Genomic DNA, 20766 nt, shown 5'->3' with positions numbered 1-20766 from the left:
AAGGGAGAGCCCAGACACCCTGCGGAGGAAACTCATTTCAGCCGCTTGTATTCGCGATCTCGTTCTTTCGGTCACTACCCAAAGCTCGTGACCATAGATGAGGGTAGGAACGTAGATCGACCGGTAAATCGAGAGCTTCGCCTTTTGGCTCAATTATTTTAATTTTCATAATTGTTAATGAGAAATATTTGTTCAACAAACAAATCACCTGTTTGAAGAGGTTAAATTCATAATTAGAGGTTGAACTGTACTTTGCATTGTTAAACTGTTGGAATTAGTATGTTTCAAACCATTTTCAGCTTTTAGCACACCTGTCTAAAATTTTTGCACAGCACTATAGACCCTGTATATTCACACAAACATATCCAGCACACACACACACAATGAAGGATCACAGTTGACCTTTCTTTTTGTCTTTCCGTGTTTCTGCGGACAGATGATTTCTCTCCCTCTGTCTCCTCTCCATCTCGTGCGCTTTTACTAAAAATTGAAATATTGATCTTAATTAGAGTTTGCCGAGCTCAGCAGCTCGCGTTGAGGGTTTTAGACAAGAGGCAGCAGACATCTGTCTAAGGCACTTACATCTTCAGCGCAGGAGAGGAGCCACGTGGGTGAGGAGGAGGAGGAGGAGGAGGAGGAAGAGAAGAGCGATGGCTCCCTGTCTCCTGCCGTTTCTAAGAAACATGTCGAGCTCTCCATCTCTGCTCGCTGCTGTCGATACATCTGAGAGAGAAGCAAAGTGAAAACTGACACACACACACACACACACACACTCCGTCCTGACAGAGGGAACTGAACATAGCTAAACGGGAAGTGTGTGACACTCTGTTCATGAAGAGAAGTTTGAGTTTCTCACAGTTAGTCGCTCCTTCACACACGCCTTAAACATGTCAGCCCTTAAAATAAATCTTTTATCTGCCTCAACGTTTGCTGCAACGTTGCATCATTTCAGCAAGAGGCTGGAAGTCGGAGGAGCGTTCCTCTGCTGTTACTGCTGTCACACTGAACACTGGAAGAAGTTTCCAGTTGTAAAATGATTGTTTAGCTGTCTGATAATCCTTTTTTTTAAACTCTCACAGAGTTAAAATGCTCAGAGTCGCACTGATGTGGTGAGTTGGGTAAACTCCTAACATCCAGCTGTGCAGCAGAGGATTAACACCGTAAACATGTAGGTTAATCCAGAAACGCTCATATGTTTGCTTGACTCTCTGTTAGCAAAATATCTTATGAACCAAAACACAATATGGCTCTAATTCAGTCAGATATTAAGAGTAATCGCCAACACACACTCAAACGCATCATATAAGATTTCACATATTTGTGTGCAAATAAGCTTGTTATTTTTAAGATTTCACCAAAGCAGCCATAACCAGGTTATTTTTTAACAATAAAAATGTCACAAAAGGCAGCGGGTGATATGCATTCCTTCTAAGTTTAGCCTTTTTTTTTACTCTGTTTTTTAAACTGCAGAACATGCAAACATCATATTCGCTGCCATCTGTGAACACATCCTTAACACATTTGCTTCATTTCCTGTTGTTTAAAATACCCGGGCGTTTAATACGTTCATTCTGTCTGAATGTGAGTTCGGTGTTGATGGAAGCATGTGACCGCCGTGCACGTCTGACTTATAACTGTAATTTTAACATGTGAAACAGAAGAGAGACAGATTCCTGTCTGCAGACACACGGTGAGGGTGAATCACTCTGCGCTCATGTGTCTCCTCTGTCACCACCTTCCCGATGAAAGTTTTCACAAACACGCTCGGCTCATGTGACGCTGCAGAAACACACGCAGGGCGGAGGGGGGGGATTCATACTTTATTTCTCTTTGTTTAAAATTTACAAAAACCTGGTTGGGGGGGAAAAAAGACGGGTTTAAAGATAAAACTTTTAGGCCATGAGAGGCTAAGACAAACAAAACAAAAAAAACCCAAATCAGATCTTTTCACCTCCGGTCCTGCAGGTCTCACAGCCGAGGTTTGATCTGCAGCTTCTTCTCTGTAGAAGAGAAACAAAAAGATCAACATGAAAAGATTTTGCAGAAATTAAACGACAAGAGACAACTATAAAATGACAGATAGTGTGCGTTTGCTGGGATGCAACTGCCTCTGATCCGGGTGAGTGATGACATCTCAGCTGATGAGTAAATGAAGAAGAGAGGAGGACAACAGGGATGGATGGTGTGTGTGTGTGTGTGTGTGTGTGTGACATGGCAGTGATACATTATGTCTGAGCTAATTTATGCAAAGTGAAGAGGAGCTTGTTTGGCTGCATTCCACCTTTAATGAGGCTCTGGGCGGTGCGGTTTGCTGCTGAAGGAGCTCCGTGTCATTAGTAATACTTAAGAGCACGGAGCCGCCGGACTGCAGGACCGAAGAACCGAGCACATCATCCCGGCTCCGTCAGAGTCCTCGCAAAGACCTAACGATGCTCGTTTTTGTTTCTTCATCTGGAAAGTTTGGAGAGTTTTCCAGGGAGGAGGAAACCGAGTTGACTGAAGTTGAGATTCTGTGTGAAAGCAGAGTGGCGTCGGAAACGTCCCTGCAGCTCTCTGTTAAACTGCAGGCATCATGGAAAAAAACGCCACCATGTAGCAGGGAGAAGAGCCGAGCACAGGAAGTACGTATATTCATACGACCGGCGCGGTGGCGTCAGTTTTGTCGAGCGACGCCCTTTGTGACCCCCGAGAACGGCGAGTATGAAGCAGTTTACGGGTCCTGAGCAGGAAGTCACTCTTCACTTACTGAGCAGAACGGAAACACATCCGTAAAAAGCTCCAGTAAATAAAAAGTAAACACAAGAAACAGGAGAAAATAAACCAGCCAACTGGATTCAGTCAGCTGGTTCATTATTATTATTACAAAGCTTTTATTCATGTTTAAATGTACATTCCAAATTATTATTGTTCTCAGCATTTATTACGTTTCAAATTTCTTTATAAATTATATTTAAAAACAACTGCAGCAGATCAAAGTGCTGCACATAAAACAATAAAAAGAAGTCCATAAAAACACACAGCTGGACTGGTGACTCCTCCTAAAAAATCTTATATATATAAGAAAATATAAGGAAAGTCTGTAAGAAAATAACCACACTGTTGTTTTTCCCCTTTTCACAAAGTTACTGTTGCATTTTTTTGCTTTTACTCACTTTGTTTTTTTCACTTTACTTCATAAAACTGCAAATAAATCACAAAAATACGAAACAAGGTCCTGTTTACTGTGTTATTTCTGTCTTCGTGTCTTCATGTGGTGTGTGAGTCCAGCAGGTGGACGGCTGGTCCTGGTCCTGGTGAAGGAGGAGGTGGGACAGGGGGACCGTTCTAATCCTCTATCTGTCAAATCTGTCAGCAGTGAGCCGAGCTGAGCCTCCGTCCGGCCCAAAAGCTAAATATTATCACCTCCGTGCTGAGTATTATTACTCCACACCCCTCGAAGCACCACCAGACCCGTCCCGTGACCCGGTTCTGCTCCGACGGACCAATCCCGGGGATTAAAATGTGTTCCAAAACTCTTCAAGACAAACAGGATCCTCTAAGGAACCATCTGCAGATGATTCACCTGATAGGATATCGTCTTTGAAATGGTTTCATTTAATCAAAAACCAAAATCATCGCTCCAAACGTCTCAAACACACTTGCTCTGTGATTAGGTATGGCTTCATCTTAATGAAAACAAAACAAAAGTTGAGATGAAAGGTTTTTGGATCGCCCTGACAATGTTCTCGGGCCTCTAGCTTCATTTAAAAACCTCTGCGTAATTTTCGAGAACTCTTAAATTTGATAAATCAGCTGAGTTGTCAGATCAGAGCTCGGATCAGTCGTCTCTTCTTCTTCTGCAGAGGAAAGATGAGCCTCGGACACGTCATTGACTTCCTGTCTGTCACAGGGCTGGTTTCACGATTCTGCTTTTAGTTTTTAAAGCTCCTAAATGTCTGGTATTTTACATCTGATTGTTTCAGCTGCTGCGCTGAATTTGTGGGTTAATTAATCTTCCTACATAAAATCTGCTGACAGTTTAGAAATGTTTACGGCGCTTTTAAAAACCCACATCTACTGAGTCAAGAAGAGCTGGTCAACTTCCTCTATATGTTGTTTTTTATTTATTGCGCTTTTGCTCTAAAAATAAGAGACACTGTGTCTCAATTTATTAATTTCTAAATCATGTGTATAATCTGCTGAAACTGTAAAGTATTAATAATTGTAGGTACATTTCTCCAGTCATCTTAGAATATAAAAATGTTTAGCATTTGTGGTGTCGACAGGAAGTTGGTCATAAAACCCAAATAAAAGCATTTAAGAGATTAAATGAGCGACCAGTGGGAGTTTAAAGTTCAGATGTTTAAATTCTTCTGCTTCAACGAGTTTCCTGAGCAGGAATCAGGGAGTAAGAAGTGAATACTGTTATCAATCTGTGTGTTTTCAGCTCATTAGAGGTCCTGAGGTCTCAGAAAGCAGGAGAGCCTTCAGTAAACCCCAGAATCAGCTTTAAAACCACCTGAGATCCAGGACGCTCTCACAGTGGTTAGATGCTCGTACCTTTGACTTGGGCCACATTAGCCGGCTGATCCGGAGCATCTGCCTCCTCTGGAGAGCTGGAGAGGGAGATGAAGGACGGCAGAGCCAGAGGACCCGCGGTGGGCGTCCCCGGAGCTGCCTGAGCGCTCTGTGGCATGTCGATAGACAGACGAGGCCTACGAGAAAGAAAACCAGATTTAGAATCTGTAATTAAAGTTTGTTATGATGTTTTAAACTTGAGCTGCATTTCTAACCGTTTTAAAGGCTCCCTGGTGCGGGCTTTCTTGGCGGGAGTGGAGGGGGTGCTGCTGGGGCTCCGTTTGACTCGTTGGCGGTGCTGCAGCTTACAGCGGGGGCCTCGCGGGCAGGAGCCGGACTTGGAGAAGTCTGGACACACCAGGGTGTGTTTCTTCTTACACTGGTGAAACAAACACACACAATCAGCCGTGGACCTTCCCAGCATAAAGAAGAACTTTTAGGGGTTAAATTGTCATTTTGTCATTCACAAAATTTATTGCTTTTTCTTCAAAACATGACTCCAAACTAAAAGGAACGATTGATGCCCGCCAACTTGAATGCCAAAGTTTAAAACAAGGACCTTCCACGGTGTGTTGGGAAGCACTCTCAGCTACTACAACAACAGATTTTAGCTCAATATCTGTAGAATTAACAGAGTTATGGATACGTTTGTGTTTGATGAAGCTGATTACCTGTGGAAGCCATCTTGAATAGGGTTGGCTCTAGAAGTTAATTAGTTAATTACTGCAAATGATATCCTGCTATTCATGGTGGTAGCCTTTACTAATTTTGTTTTATTACTCAAAACACTATTAGAGCAACTGTTCATATGTCAGTTTCCCTGTTTATTCTTACAGAAACATGTCACTGAGCAACACTAAATGTTTTTTTTTGGTCCACTGATCTCGCAGAACTAAACTGTGAGACGGGATTCTTGAGTTTTGATTGGGTGCTTGTTTTCGCAGGTTACTAAATTTAAAAGCTCTACGTTTGTGTCACCGTATCTTTTAACACACGCGGAGATTAAGTTGGTCGCGTTTAACGTCATCCTGGGGAGAGGCGCGCACGAGGGCGCGAGCGTCCGTGTTTGCAGCTGAGTGTGTCTGAGTGTGTAATACGGGTGTAAATTGGTGGCTTCATTCTCCACGAGATCCGATCCCTCCCACCTGTCAGAAGAGCTAATTATATTCACTCCGGAGTGCAAAGAGTGTGTGTTTGTGTGTGTGTGTGTGTGTGGGAAGCAGATCAGTCCAGAAATAGAATGTGTATGTATGTGTGTGGGGAGGGAAGAGAGATCGATTTTCCAGGAACATTGTGGACTTGGTCCCCCCCGAAGAGGCTGGGGCCCCCAGACTCCCCCTCCCTCGCCCTCCCTCCCCACCATCACACCCGTGTTCCCGGCCCCCCGGGAGCCGGCGCGGCCGAAGATCAGCTCGCTGTCAGATGTTTCCTCGGATCATCTTATAGGGCTGCGGTTTTGATGCAACATTTCTCAAAACAAATCAGGTCCGTTTGCAGGTGTCGGGGATGATGATGATCGGGTTCTGTTTGGTTCTGACGTTACCACTAAACCTGCCGGGGGCTCGTGTGTCAAAAATCATTTGTGACTTTAGGCGACTTGAGTTCTAAAAAAAAAAAATCAGATAACTGTCAGAGATGATGCCGAGGATTGAAGTTTCCTCTTTCCAGAGCTGGTGTTTCAAACAACAAACTACAAGTTCTTTGTTTTTTTTATTTAATTTGTGCATCTGAAGGTGCTTATTTAGTGGATGGGGGGGGGTAAAACAAGAAACATGAACCTCGAGACTCTGAACTCTTTAAATCTTTAAAAGTGAAGTTGAAAAACTGTTGAATCCAAGACTCAAAATAATTAAAACTCACTGTTTCTGTGTGCAATTAGAAAAGAAAATCTGCACTACAATCCTGCTTTTCAGCACATTTCTTTATGTTAAATTAATAAAAATCAACCGGATGGGGCGGTGTTATTGTCTTCCTCATTATTCCTGCTGCGATGATGAACAATTAAGGAGATGAAGTCTGTTTTTTTAAGATTACTGCAGTGGTCACGAGTGTGCCAGTGGTGTATAAAGTGATATTCTGTGGTTTGTTTGTGTTCTTTATGTCTGTGACTTACACTCTAAAGAAAGATGTTTTGTGCTTCTGAATGTGGGCTCTTGTTGTACATTATAATAATAATAATAATGTTTCCAGATTTTTAAAGACTCAGCATTTCTTTAAGAAACAAATTCATGCCTGAGTTTTAGACTAAGATCATCTTATGCTGAGAAACGATGGAGTCAGGGTTGTTTGGATGAAACCCTGAAAATAACCTCACCTGAAATCTGTGAGACGTCACACTCAAAGTATGACTCTCAGCTGTGGCGGCCATCTTGAATTAGATTGACTCCAGAGCTTAATCAGTTCTAGAAACAATTATTACTTCCTGAAAGTTTCATTCAGAGGTTCATGAGATATTTTGCTAACAGACAAACAGTTAATGGTAAAAATTTAAACAAAGATCTTTTGCAATCCGCTGGCACTCAGAATATGTTCTGGGGATGACTCTCAGCTACTACCAAATCAAACTGTAGCTCAGTATCTGTAAAAGCGACTGACTAAAAACACATTTTTGTGCTTTTAAGGTCAGTTGGATTTGGCTGCCATCTTGAATTGGGTTGAGTCAATAGAAAAATCTAAAAAGTCTGAAACGGTCAGCAGTGCAACTGTAGAGTTAAATTTTTTACATTTTCATTTAACAAGATCCAAGCTGCCCAAAATATAAATCTACAAATAAAGATGTTTCATTCTAACACACTTTTCTCTCAGGTTCTTCTTCCAGCTAACTTCCAAGTTAAAAACCTAACTTTCACTCGTCCACGAAGGAAAGAAAAAGGTTTCATCTGCACAGATCTGTGATGCGTTAAAGAGTTAAAGCTGAAGTACATAACCGGCGTGACAAACTGTGGTCCTCAGCTCCATACATCCTAATTTTCATAAAAGGACAGAGAGATGGGAAATGGGAGGGAGATGGAAAAAAAAGCTAAAGTGAAGAGAACATCTTTATTCCACACAAAGTTAACAATTTTCCACTTGATTTAAGGAACGCTGGGATGTCTCTGGGGCCTATTAGAGAGCTCTCTGCTGGGCCAAAACCAGGAGGAGTCAGCACATTTACCGAGAGGAAAGAGGGAGCAGAAAACGAGAGGATGGGAAGCTGAGAGATGGCAAAAAAATAAAGTAAAATAAAAAAGGGGAGCTCACATGCATTTACAACTTAGGCTTTAAGCCAAGAATCACAGAGAGCGGCTTACAGAGAGGAGATAGAACAATAAAAGGAGCCCCGATTGATATATTGTCACATTCACAGGAGTAAAAATCAAGAGAAGAATGGAGGTTTTGTTGTGTCACTGCAGTCTGGGCTGTAATCAGCCAGAAATTAGCATCTTTCAAATCCATTTAAATGACACCACGGTGCAGTGAAAGCAGAGAAGAAGAAGAAGAAGAAGAAAAACGCGGCTCTCCTCTCCTGTTGCCAAAAAGTGAAACCCAGCTTCACTTTTACTGCAGCTTTAAATCACAGCAGTTATGTTGGAGCAAACATTCCTAATGGATTACTCTGTAATTTAACAAATGTTCATCCTGAACAAAGAGGGGATTAAAGCTGGTGTGATAACCTGTCAGTTATTCATCTGGAGCACACTCAAGTCTTTATGTTAATTATATTTCCCTACATAATATTTCATCTGGTCTTCTGGATAATTTATAAGCAGACGTCTGTGAGGGTTTATTGATAGTTATCAGCTGAGCTGCATCAGAACACACACACAAAACCACAAGTGTACATCCTGTTTTTAAAGCAGAGGTTTTACTCCCTCATAAAGATTTGTTAATCTTAACTGTCCGCATGACACCAACTTTTCCTTACACCGCTCAGCAAAAGAAACACTAACCCCCCAAAAAATGCAGCGACTGACTGCAGTTTCACTGAAAGTAATTATGATTAAATGACAACCGAGCATGCAGGTGAGAACCTCCTTCAAGGATCAGTTCATTTTGTTGCCATCAAGTTTGACAACAGAGTAGAAGAGAGTAAAGTTTCCATCCTGCCCAAACTGGAGCAGAACTTAGAAATGTTTTACTTTTTGCTGCTTTTCTTGTCTTTTTTTTTTGTTTTTAAATCTTACAACGGAGGCAATCTAACCAAGGTGTTTCTAAAAGTCATATAATTGGTTTAAAGTTTTACTTGAAAGCCCAACAATCACTAATAACTAATACTAATAAAATTAGGTTTTTATATTTACAGCCCAGATTCTGAAAAGGTTAGGACGTTTTGTAGAATGTAAATAAAAATAAAATGGAACATAGTAAACAGCAAATGTGCAACTAAGAAATTTTAAAAAATTTTGGGGCAATCCAAAAAAAAAAGAAACTAGAGGAACAATTTCAGAATAAAGTTCCTCAATGGAAAAGTGGGAAGACTTTGAATATATCCCATCATCTCCAGCTCATAAAATCATCAACAGATCTGAAGAATCTGGAGAAACCTCTAAGGTCAAAGGTCAAGGCTGGATGTTGGTGATCTTCTGGTTCTGTTCTGTTCAGGAACACTTCCACAGATCATTGTCTGTAAACCCAGTTCACCGTGCCGTCCACAAATGCTGCTTAAATCTCTATCAGGCAAAGAAGGAGCCTGATGTGAACACCATCCAGAAACACTGCCATCTTCTCTGGACCAAAGCTCGTTTAAAAATGGACTGAGGCAAAAAGAAAAATGGCGTCCCGACTTTTTCAGAATTGGGTTTTCGTGTTTCGTCTTTTGCAACACTAAGAACTTGCTCAAACAGTTGTCATAAACTGCTGAAAGCACAAAAAAAGTTCAGCTTTCCCTCTGCTTGGAAGAAAAAAAAAGAAAAACAAGAAGAAATGGACATTTAAATAAATCGTTACTTTGGTGATTCTTTAGGCTAAAGAACAAATCTGACGACTCTGAAGTCCCAAAGAACATCACAAGAACTGTTTGTGACTAATTATTAAACACATTCAGGTAAGAAAAAATGAAATCATTAAAAAATGAGTATGCAGCAGAGTGGAGAGAAGAGACAAATTTGGACAGATCCTGTCAGGGTGGAGGGGGAGACAAAACCAGGATGAGGCAGGATGGAAGGAGGAGGAGGAGGAGGAGGAGGAGGATGGAGCCGAGGAGCAGACTTAACCCCTGAGCTGCTGTAGTGTCTGCCTGCCCGGCTCAGAGTGCCATCCTCAGCAGTTTTCCCATCTATAATTACTGCCTGCTATCCATCATGCAGCCGCCGGTGCCTCACAGCAAAACGCTCCGTAAACACACACACACACTCGGGCACAAACACACACAGGGGGAAAATCACAAAGCTAAGCACTTCGGCTAATAGAATAAATATTAATATCCCTTTTGTTTTCTATCCTCTCATTTCCCCGTGCGCATTTTAAATGAGGTCTGACAGTGTGAAAAAGCATCTGTTTCACACTCAAAACCCAGCAGAGAGGGGAGACAGGAGGGGGAGACAAAGGGAGGCAAGACCACGGGAGGGGGGAGGAGCAGAGGTTAGGTGTGTGTGAGCATCTCGATTCATGTGTAAATGGCTCTCTGTTACCCATCAGGCCCTCAATGTGTCACTCAGGCTCTACAGTTATGCCATTATGGCCCCCTCCACCCCCCGCCTCCCCCCCTCAGCTGTTGCTGCCTGTGTGTCAGTGTGTACATGCGTGTGCGTGCGCAGGCCTGTATTAGTTACCAAACTACTTGTTTGTCTAAGCCTCGGTTTAACTTCAGCTGAACCTTATCCACGTTACACAATATAACCGTGTGTTCAAATAAAGAGAACAGCTTGAAGGAGGGACGATGGCGTCAGGTCAGAAAATAATAACTGATATAACCCCACCCCCCCCTTCGTTTTTTAACTGTCAATGGACAACAAAGACAAGCAAACATAAGGCAGAGTTTAGAAATGTAGTAAAATAAAATAAATAAATTAATTAAATAGGATTGAAGCAGGACTTTCATATCATCTGTTTTAAACTAAGATCATCTTACGTTGGGAAATGACCTCACACACACACACAGAGTATCTGCTGGGATGAGTCTCAGCTACTACCACACCAAGTGTTAGCTCAATATCTGCAAAACTGCCAGAATTAAATCTAGCTGGCTCTGGTGGCCATCTTAAATTGGGTCGACTTCAACAGTTAGTTAGTTGTTGCTTTGCTTCTAATGATTACTTTCTGAGAGTTTCATTTTATTTCATCCACTGGTTCAGAAGACATTTTGCCAACAGACAGGCTTTCACCAGCAGGTTTTGTTTTTCCTGCAGTTATTTTATATTTTTATTATTCTCAATAAAACATAAAAAATGAGACTGAATCTTACCTGGAAATGAGGCGAGTGAGGAAAGAGAGGTACAGGAAGCTCTACAGAGGTTTTGGCACATCAACTAAAATAAAACCTTTAATCTTTCACATGTTGGGATGTGTTTTAACTGATTAAGTGTTTATGTGTGGTAACTGTTCGAACAAGCTCTGATTTCATCATAGCGCTCAGCTCAAGGTGAGACCTGCAGGTTCCTCTCACACCTTCAGGATAACGCGCCTGTGCTGCGGGGTTTTACCTTCTCTCCCTCGGGACAGTAGCCTCTCACAAAGTCCTCACACACTTCAGCTTTGCGGGAGACGTAAACGTGGCTGTAGGGACAGTCGCTGTTGTTGCAGGTTCCCTTCAGAAAGTACGAGCACACCGGCATCTGCACACACACACACATACACACACAGGCAGTGAGAAGAAAGCCATCAGAACCAATGATGGGGAAAAAAAGGAAAATCTATACAAATTCTTGTGTAAAATGTAAATAAAAACAGAATGAATACTTTGCAAATCTCCAGATTCCAAATTTTAAATCTTTTGATGATATTATGAACTATAGATGATGGAATGATCCAAAGTTTTCCCCATTTTCTGTTGTGGAATATTATTCTGAAATTGTTCCAACTAGTTTTAGACAGACTGTTGAACCTCTGCCCATCTTTGCTTCTGAGAGATTCAGGCTGTCTAAAAGGTTATTTTTATCCCTAATCCTCTTACTAACCTGTTGTCAATTAACCTAATTAGTTGCAAAATGCTCCTCCAGCTGTTTCGTAGTCATGCTGATTACTTTTACAGCCTTTTGTCGCTCCTTTTCTAACCTATTTGGGATGTGTTCCTGCGATAAAATTCAAATGATCTTATTTTTCACCAAAAATGGTACAGTTTCTTTGTTTAGACATTTGATGTCTGTTATGTTCTACTATAAATAAAATGAGTTTTAAGAAATTTGCAAATCATTGTGCTGTTTTTAATTACATTTTACACAAGGTCCCAACTTTTTAAGAATATTGTGGTTGTGCTTCTGAGGAGAATTAGATGGTGATCAGTCAAACAGTGTTTTATGAGGATGTAAGTGGAAAATCAACCCAGAGAGGAAGAGATCAGAGGGGCGAGAGGATGCGATTACATGACTTTGTAAACATACATGCTGTTCTGAAACGACACCACCGTCCGGTTCTGTTCAGATGTGTCCCGTGAGCCCGGCGATCTGTCACAGCGAGCAGCTAAATGACCTTAATTGCAGCTGACAGGAGCAGCGGGAAAGTGAATGTGCGTCTTGACAGCATGTGTGTTTGTGAGCAGGGAGATCTACTGTTTGACATGCAGGGGTGAGCCTGCTGGAGGCCGCTCTAAATATACCTCTAAGGGAGCTGGGTGAAGAAAGACGGAAGGGGGGGGGCGTGTTAGGACGTGGGAGAGACTCCACCTCACTGAGATGGGATCTGTTCTACCTAATTAACTGCTACAGAAATATTTATCCAGGCTGCGCCTCATCCAGCTCTCATGATGTGTTTATGTGCTCTGGATGTGAGCACAGACNGGGGGGGCAGCTGGTGCTCCCGGCTGAGGGGGTGCCAGGAGAGTTGACCTGTGTGTCTCTGGTTTCCAAGTATTTGTGGTAGTTGTGGGCAGAATTCGGGACTGGGGCTTGTATATCTACACTAGTGCCTGGATCAAGTTCGGAGGGGTGCTGGATGCATAACTCTGCACCCACCCAGAAATGCACCCCCCACCCCCCCACCTTCACCACATGAGGCCGTGTACAGTCCTACTTAAGGGATCCGCATGAAATAGGAGCGGGTGTATCCCCTGGAGGGAGGGGCCAAAGGTTTGGAGGTAAGGGGGACATTGCAAACAGACAGCTGGGCTCTCAGCACATACAGACAGCAGGGTGACAACTAGCACAGGTGCAGTGCATTGTGGGAGTGTGATAGAAGGGTGACGCAACGGGGCACCTGTTGTAGAGCTGTTTGTCAATACAAAGAAAGCTTTCCTGGTTTTTTGAGCGGCCACACTTTCCCCTCAAAGTCATTAAAGCGTGCAGAGTTTTGACAAATGGAGGCACAAATATAAGATGACTCAATTATATTTAAAATAGAAAATAAATATAAATAAAAAGTGTGTGAAGGATTAGAGAGATCCAGCAGCTTGTAGAACCTCCTCCAGCAGCAGAACTCTCAGTGGTTTCCTGTTTGTCTCTCATGGTTGTGGAGGAGTTGTGGCCCACTCTTCTTTCATTGGTTTCTGCTCAGCTCTCTGAGGTTCTGGACTCTGACTGGACCGTTCTGTTGTAGATTAGCTGCTGTGTTTGGTCCAAGCTTCAGCTGTCGGACAGATGGCCTCACATCTGACTCCAGAATCAGCCCAAACCATCAGCCCTCCACCACCGTGCTGACAGCTGGGAGGAGCTGTTTGCTGCAGTGCATTCTGGGTAAACATCTGTCCTTTGGTCTGGTTCTGCTCCAGAAGTCCTGTGGTTCCTTCAAGTCGAGCTGCCATGTTGTTTTTAGGGGGAAGAGGCTTTAACTTTTCACCTTTGACCTGCTGAGGCCTGTCGTCTGAGATGGAGCTCATTTCTCTGAGCATTGCACGGTCTAATCTTCAGGGTGACTTTGCAAGGAAATAAATCCTTGCAAATAAATCCTGAAACTAATAATAAAACAGTGAATAAAACTTCAACGATATCTGAAGCTGTTCTTCAGAGGTAAAACCGAGAGGATTTTAGGACTGACGGTTGTTGGCAGATCAGACAGATGAGCGGATTTGTTTTTGCTTAACTTGCCCAAAAAAATGTTGTTTAAATGAGCCAACAGCTTAACTCTTCCTCAGTCCATCCTGTCCATGGAAACAGGAGCTGTGCCAGGAGCCTAAATACGATCTACAACGACTGTACCCAATAGTGTGTCATCTTCACAACGCACCAAAGCCTGGCCTTTGCCATGAAAACCCATAAAACACAAAGTTGTCTATCATCTAGGCCATGAGCGTGATGTATACGTTACCTTCTCTTTGGCGATCTTATGGGAGAACGGGCAGTCGCCATCTGCCTGTTTGCACGTCCCTCTTAGAAACCTGTAGAGACAAACAACCAAAAATTAAGAAGGTAAAAGACGTGTTGTGAAGTGATGGGGGAGTGATGGTTTTTCTGTTTCCTAATTTAAATGAGAGTAAATTACCACTCTGTTCATTGACAAAAAAACACAAGTCTTCAGGATCCGAATAAAACTTTTCCACTCCTAGTTCCCAAATTCCCAAATGGGTCAGATGTCAGAAAAGAAACCAGTCAAAGATGCTGTTCGTGTTCCACTTTGGGAACCAGAACACTTTTGTTCGTAATGTTTGACCTGAACATCTTAGGATCAAACTTTCACTTCCTCTGGATGGCATCGATTTGGCCTCCAGTTCTGATGTAAAAAAATTGTATTTTTTCTTGTCAGGATATGCATTTTAATCCTCACACTAAAAATATTACCAGAATCACTTTCTTCCACATGAAGATTATCAGTAAAGTTAGAACCATCTTGTCCCAAAATGATGCATTAAGCACTTCTAGGTTGGCAAATTGTAATTCTTTATTATCTGGGTGTCGAAAAAAAATCTCTCTCTCCCTAAAATGCTGCTGCCGAAGTTCTGATGAGTGTTAGGAGGAGAGATTTCTTCATTTTTAGCTTCTCTTCACTGGTTTCCTTAAGTAGATAACTTTTATACTAAATGGTATTTTGTAATAAAATGACTGACTGTATAGTAGTATATCTGGATTGAAATTATTGTATTTTAACTGGATTCATGATTTGGACTTGTTCCTTCTTTGCATTGTGCCCTGAGATGACTTTTGTTGAGAATAGGTGCAATATAAAACAAAACAAATAAAAATTAACTGAGTATTTTGACCAAAAAGTGCACTTGTACACAAAGGAAGCACATCAGCAGACGCCAATTTTTAGTCTGTGCATTATGTAGCTGAAATGAAAAAGAAAAGCCCACAGTCTGGCATGCTTTAAATGTTTCAGTTTTACTTATTTTAAGTGGTAAATTTTTACGTATCCAAAGAAAAAAATCAAAATTAAAAATACAACAGAGTGATTTTAATGACTATGTTATGGGGAGTGAATTTCCTCTATTAGATCTTGTATTTCTAGAATTTAACCTTTCGTCGAGAACAAAAAAAAACAACACATCATTTGATGTTTTTGAAAAGTATTTTGATCTTTTTGGCTCCAGTCAGGGAAGTTTTGCATTCACTCAAGTGTTTAAAAGAAAATACAACACAGACCTTTAGTACATTAGGGTCAAAACTGACTTTTAACAATTAGAGATTGGGGGAAAAACACAAATGAAAGAAAAAGTGAGGCCCAACTTCTCTAACTTGTTACCTGGTGCAAACAGCCACTTTGTCTGGGTCGTGTATGAAGGGACAGCTTGTGCCGCGGTTACATTTGCCAAAGCGGTTGTAATACATGCAGTACTGCTTCTGCTGCTTTTTCTGGCGAGCGTGTCGGATGATGGCGATGCTCCTCTGGACCGCGCGGCTGTGGAGATGCAGACAAACCACAGATATCCACAGTAAATTATAAGTTTCAGGTAACCTTAGAGGAGAAACTCTGCAGGATGGTTTTGGTTTCAGCTCTGATCCACGTGCGTGTTTCTGAGTAAAGGTGTTCACCATATACTAATTTTAGGATTACTTTTACAGTCCTTAGCTGAGGTGATGAAAGGCACTTAATACTGGGGGAGAGTGAAGAGGATCGGATGAAAACGTCTTGGCTGGGTTTTGTTTCATGAAGGTGCTGCAGTTGAAACAGCACCAGCAGGATGACCTACATATCACTGTTGATCATTAAGAACTTTGGGAGACTTGTGATTAGGGATCCTTGAAGAATTGCGTTGTGTGATGAAACAGGCCGTGTGGACGGTACCTTGCTAAGTGACGGCTCAATGCAGGAGACACGTGTGGGCCGGAGGACTTTCCTGAAAAGGAAGGAAAAAGAGAATTCAGCAGAAATAAGTCTTTACTACATTTGTTGTTTTCCAAATAAACTGAAAAACAGAGAAACATAAAATCCATGAAATAAGATTATTTTACTGCCCAGAGGTGTGGACAGACTTGGACGTGACTTGGACTTGACTTAGATTCAAATCACAGTTTTGTTAACTTTAGACTCAACTTGATGAAATCAGGCAGGTCTTTAATACCAACGACTCGTGACTTCACTCAGACTTGAGGTGTTTTGGGAGACTTGTTGAAGAATCGAAATTGCAGGAAATTATGTGAATTTTCAGCTGCAGACTCACTGAACTCTGAGTGTTTGTGACCAGCGAGCTTTTTTTTTTTTAAGCTGTCTTTTTGTGTGTACAGATTGCAAAATTGTATTCTTAGTCATGCAAATTATTTTTTTATCCACCTTGGCTCGCTTTGTACCCCTCTTGGCAGCTGTTTGCACAAATAAGGTTTAATCTGCTGGATCACTGTAGAAATGAAATGAACCAATTCTTTTCATAATTATTATTTATCATCAAGGTGGATTTTAGACCTGGACATTCACCTTGTGGATGTTTTTCTGTCAGAGGACAGCTCAAAATACAGCTCTCGGCTCTGGAGACGGGTTGGAGATGCCCACGACAGCTTTGTGACTTTTCAAGCGAAACAGTGTTGCGCAGTTTTGTTGAAGATGTTCAAAACTCGAGCAAGTCAAGTGTCCAAAGCAGCTCACATGTTGGCCTCGTTAGGAAGCGTTCAACAAGTGTCACAGACCCAACTGGCTCACAGGATGGAGGGCTGGGTCAGCGACTTATGTGACCTAAAGGCCCCTATTGTTGTGATTGTTATAATAATTTATAAGCCTGGAACTCCCAACCCACATCTTTTGGATGAGACGTGAAACATCTTCACTTAGGATTATCATGTCCTGAATGACTGAGAATCTACACCAACATAAGAAGTCCTGAATGATGCTCTTCATTAATAAAAACTAAAAAAGAATTACTTTTTAATGAACTGGAGAATGAGAGCCCAACCTGACAGCTTAAAAGTGCTTTTCCAGCAGTGAGTTAATCCACAGTTTACAGCTTGACAGTCACACTAGTACAAGTACATAAACTCCTCCAAACTGACTTGTGCTGTGAAATGTTAGCACAATATTACAAGCATGTAGTTCCGCATGGTGATAAAGACATGGACCCATATTCAATACCATCCAAAGCAGCTTCAGTTTTGATCTTCTAATTATATTTAAAAGACTCCCTTGTTTTCTAATTCCTGGTGTTTAAAGTTTTATCTGAAAGAGAACATTTTTTTTCTAAATTCTACCTTTTCGCCTCAGATGTGACGGAGCTGAAGATGCTCGAGTGTGTGTTTGTGCAGACAGATGCAATAAGAACTCGATACGTTGCAGGTTATTTATACTGCAGTGGTTTGTCACACTGGTGCCAAGGTGAATCGTGACGTCCAGCTCAGTCTGAGGACATCATAAATACTGCGGACCCCGGTGGACTCCACATGCATTCGTGGAAGGAAAGGTGTATGAGGGTCGGTGGAGTTTATGACGAGAGGTGGGCAAGAGGACAAGGAGGCGAGGAGGTTAGGACGGCCGTTGATCTTAATCAAGCCTCTAAATTTGGAACTTTTATGGCTCTTGAGGCTCAAGCAGAGCGGGATGAGTGTCGCAAGATGTGTAATCTCAACTCCAGCTGGACGGAAACCTGATGCATGCTTCTGGAGGACGCAGAAACGCGGCAGAGAGGCGAGTTGGGATGCAGGTCACGGGTTTACCAGAACACAGCTCTTCAATTTCACCTAAAGGTTTTGTTGCACTGGAATGTGTAAAAGAGAAGAAGAGAAGTGAAGGAGGTAGAGGCAGATCTGGGCTTTAATCTGCACCATCCACTTCACCAGGACCTCCCCCTTGCCGCGCTGACAGATGACAACTTTATTATTTCAGATGGCAAATCCACCCTGCTCCCCTCGGTTCCTCAGGAAGTGTGTGGATGGAGCTCCAGCCACAAACATGAATAAACACCACCGTATCACCTCGGGCTGTACACAGACTCACTGCAGACTGCAGAGAATCAAACCACAGCAGGCTGTAATTTTAATCCCCACTGAGATGTGTCCAAAGAACTGAGCAATCCAGGCAAAACTGCAAATGCTGGCATGAAACGACAGGTGAGATTTGTGCTCTTATTCACTTGTTTTTTTACTCATGAAGCAAACCTTTGAATTAAACTGACTGGAGTATTTATTGAACAAGTTTAAAATGTAATAATGTGTTACTACCTTTTGAGACTTTCCTTTAGAAAATACAAATATTCTGATGGGTGAAAAATAATTTATATCACCAACTCCCAATGTAAATATAAAGGCCTCCACTGAGACCATCTACCACTGGTTTATTCAAGATTCTCAGCACCAACAAAAGCTTGGTGATGAAGGATTTGTTTATTACACATAAAAGCTATGATACCCAATGCCTACAGACAGTTTGTTTATTCAACATTTTCAAAAATAAGCTCCAGATCAACCCCTATAATTAGCAGCAGCTTCATGACTACAACCTAAAACCGTTTCTTTTATCATCTTCATTTTTTTACATAACTGTGCAGCACCTATTCAGCAGCTGCTCTTGGTATTCATTTTATTTATTTTTCCAGTAGTTTAAATCATCATCATCTTCTGGTGGCTCCTTTCAGGGGTCTCCACATCAGCCTCCATCTCCACCCTCTCCCAGCATCCTTCTCCGTCACACCAACCCTCTGCAGATCTTCCTTCACTGCATCCACAAACCTTCTTTTCCTCCATATTCAACAACCTTTGTCCAATATAGCCACCGTCTCGCCCATGTGTAAACCATCTTAGCCTTGCCGGTCTAACTTTATCTCCAAACTGAAGCTGCCCCTCTGATATCCTCATTTTTTATTTGGTGTCTGAAATGAAGCATTAGCACTCTGCACTACCTTTGCACCTGATGGGACCAAACAAACATCATAGCTTATCTGTGAGGCTCGGTGACTAAAGTACCTGTTCGGTTGATTGACATGTTTGCCGTCCTGGTGCGGGACAGTTTATTGGCAGACACTCTGTACAGGGAGCCTCGAATCCAGCACATTCCACTTCCTGTCCAGCGCTGAGAGGATGACGGGTGCCTGTCATGTGGCACTCTGAGGCGGTTCTGAAGGAAACTCCTGAGAGGAAAGGACACAAAACCAAGATATGAACTAAGAGCTAAAGAAAAAAAAAAACAACAGATCTGAATGATTTACATAAGCTCAGTTTGAGTGAAATGGTGAGAAATTTTTTTTGTGTTCGTCAAGTTAGAAAATTATCTCCTCGTCCATCTTTTAATTCCACACCTCTTCCACCCATCTTCCCCCCAGCTCTTCCACCATATCTCCCCTTCTTCACTTTATGTTTCCCATCCTGTAGTCACCCCCTCCCCTCCCCTTCCTCCCATGTCACAGCACTCTGTTAAATTGCTCCTCTAATGGAAAGGACGGCAGTGTGGAAATGGAGAGAATTGAAAAGAGGAGAGGAGGAAATCAATGAGATAATAGGCAGGGCAGGGGGCCAGAGCAGCGAGGTTGGCCCCTACGCTGGAGTGTAAAGACCACACACACTCCTGCTGTAGTATCTACACTGCACACAATCACAGGGGTCTACACACGCTCCGCGTCCAGGAGTCACTCGGTGGGCGGCTGTATGTGTGCGGTGGCTGTACATGCAAGGCTGCCGTGTGTAAGGGGGGGGGGGCAGGGGTTATGGCGATAAATTGCACTGTCCTGTCACTTCTATTTGGGGTGGATTGGGGCTGGTGTGCAGGGCGCCGCTGGAGGTAATTTGCTGCCGTATTTCAGATGGGCTGGAAATGGGTTTGGAGCGAGAGTTCATGCCTCCCATTACAAAGAAAAGAGAGGGTTACCCCAAGCGCACGACGTGCACAAAACAACCGATGCCTAACGCGCTAAGAGCTGCTGCACTGCTGCAAAGCAGAGAGAGAGAAAAAATAAAATAACTGAGCGAATATCAACTATCAGCTGGGTACACGGACCACCTGAGTGCGAGCCATAACTCAGCTGCACAGACCGATACAAGATCAGTGGCTGCCCTACATGGGGCAACGGCAGTCAGGGGAGCTGTAATGGGGGCTAATGTTGGAGCGCTGACTGCCACCCAGGGAGGCTTAAACAAGGACCGGACTGGCCCCACAACCACAATGGAGGTTAATGGGGATATGACATGAGCAGTTAACACAGACAGCAGTTAACCCTGACACAGGCCTGCAGTCAGGAGGGGGGTGACCGAGTGTTAAAATGGTTATTCACTGAGTTTTAACCTCAGTGTGATTGTACAACTTACCTCACACACTTATGTTACCCAGCATCCTCAGTTCATCTATCAGGACCCGACAATGACACGATTCATTACGATTCAACATGTTCCACATAAATTACAGCTGTTTAAATGAACTACTAATCATCTCTGAAGCATCTGAGAGGACGCAAACGTTGATTCACATTGTTTTAAAGTGGATACAAGTGGATATAAACTAAGGTCTAAACAACCCCTTTAGGTACAGAAAGAAGCCATTTGCCACGGGCCTCTTCGTATAACATCTCTGGCTACATTGGACCCACCTCGACCTGCTTTGAACCCACTTTTCCCACCGTCCCAACACTGGAGTATTCTTTGAAATTCAAACAAGCAGTGCATGAAGGATCGAAGCAAACATGCACATGGTAATGACAATTTAAATGCATGAACGAGAATCAGTAGTCGTTTCGCACCACATTGGTGCAAGATGTCAACCACTTTTTTTAAAAAAAAGTTGTAATAGCTGGGTACA

The 20766-nt window shown here is 42.5% G+C and overlaps 1 protein-coding gene across 1 annotated transcript in view; it reads right to left on the bottom strand.

Annotated features, from left to right (window-relative positions):
- Positions 1 to 1805: 1805 nt before the first annotated feature.
- The window catches only part of zc3h3 (zinc finger CCCH-type containing 3), a 57196-nt gene continuing 38235 nt past the window's right edge, over positions 1806 to 20766 (bottom strand). Inside the window, exons 5-12 of the mRNA XM_017434314.3 lie at positions 18945 to 19108; positions 15847 to 15898; positions 15304 to 15459; positions 13933 to 14002; positions 11178 to 11309; positions 4773 to 4936; positions 4540 to 4694; positions 1806 to 2000 (exon numbers count right to left, since the gene is read on the bottom strand). Of these exons, the coding sequence (XP_017289803.1) occupies positions 1969 to 2000; positions 4540 to 4694; positions 4773 to 4936; positions 11178 to 11309; positions 13933 to 14002; positions 15304 to 15459; positions 15847 to 15898; positions 18945 to 19108 (925 nt within the window). The 3' untranslated portion in view covers positions 1806 to 1968. The remainder of the gene's footprint in view (positions 2001 to 4539; positions 4695 to 4772; positions 4937 to 11177; positions 11310 to 13932; positions 14003 to 15303; positions 15460 to 15846; positions 15899 to 18944; positions 19109 to 20766) is intronic.

The sequence above is a fragment of the Kryptolebias marmoratus genome, linkage group LG18 (genome assembly GCF_001649575.2).
Source record: "Kryptolebias marmoratus isolate JLee-2015 linkage group LG18, ASM164957v2, whole genome shotgun sequence".
Classification (NCBI taxonomy): domain Eukaryota; kingdom Metazoa; phylum Chordata; class Actinopteri; order Cyprinodontiformes; family Rivulidae; genus Kryptolebias; species Kryptolebias marmoratus.
This window is presented reverse-complemented; position numbering and strand designations above follow the sequence as displayed.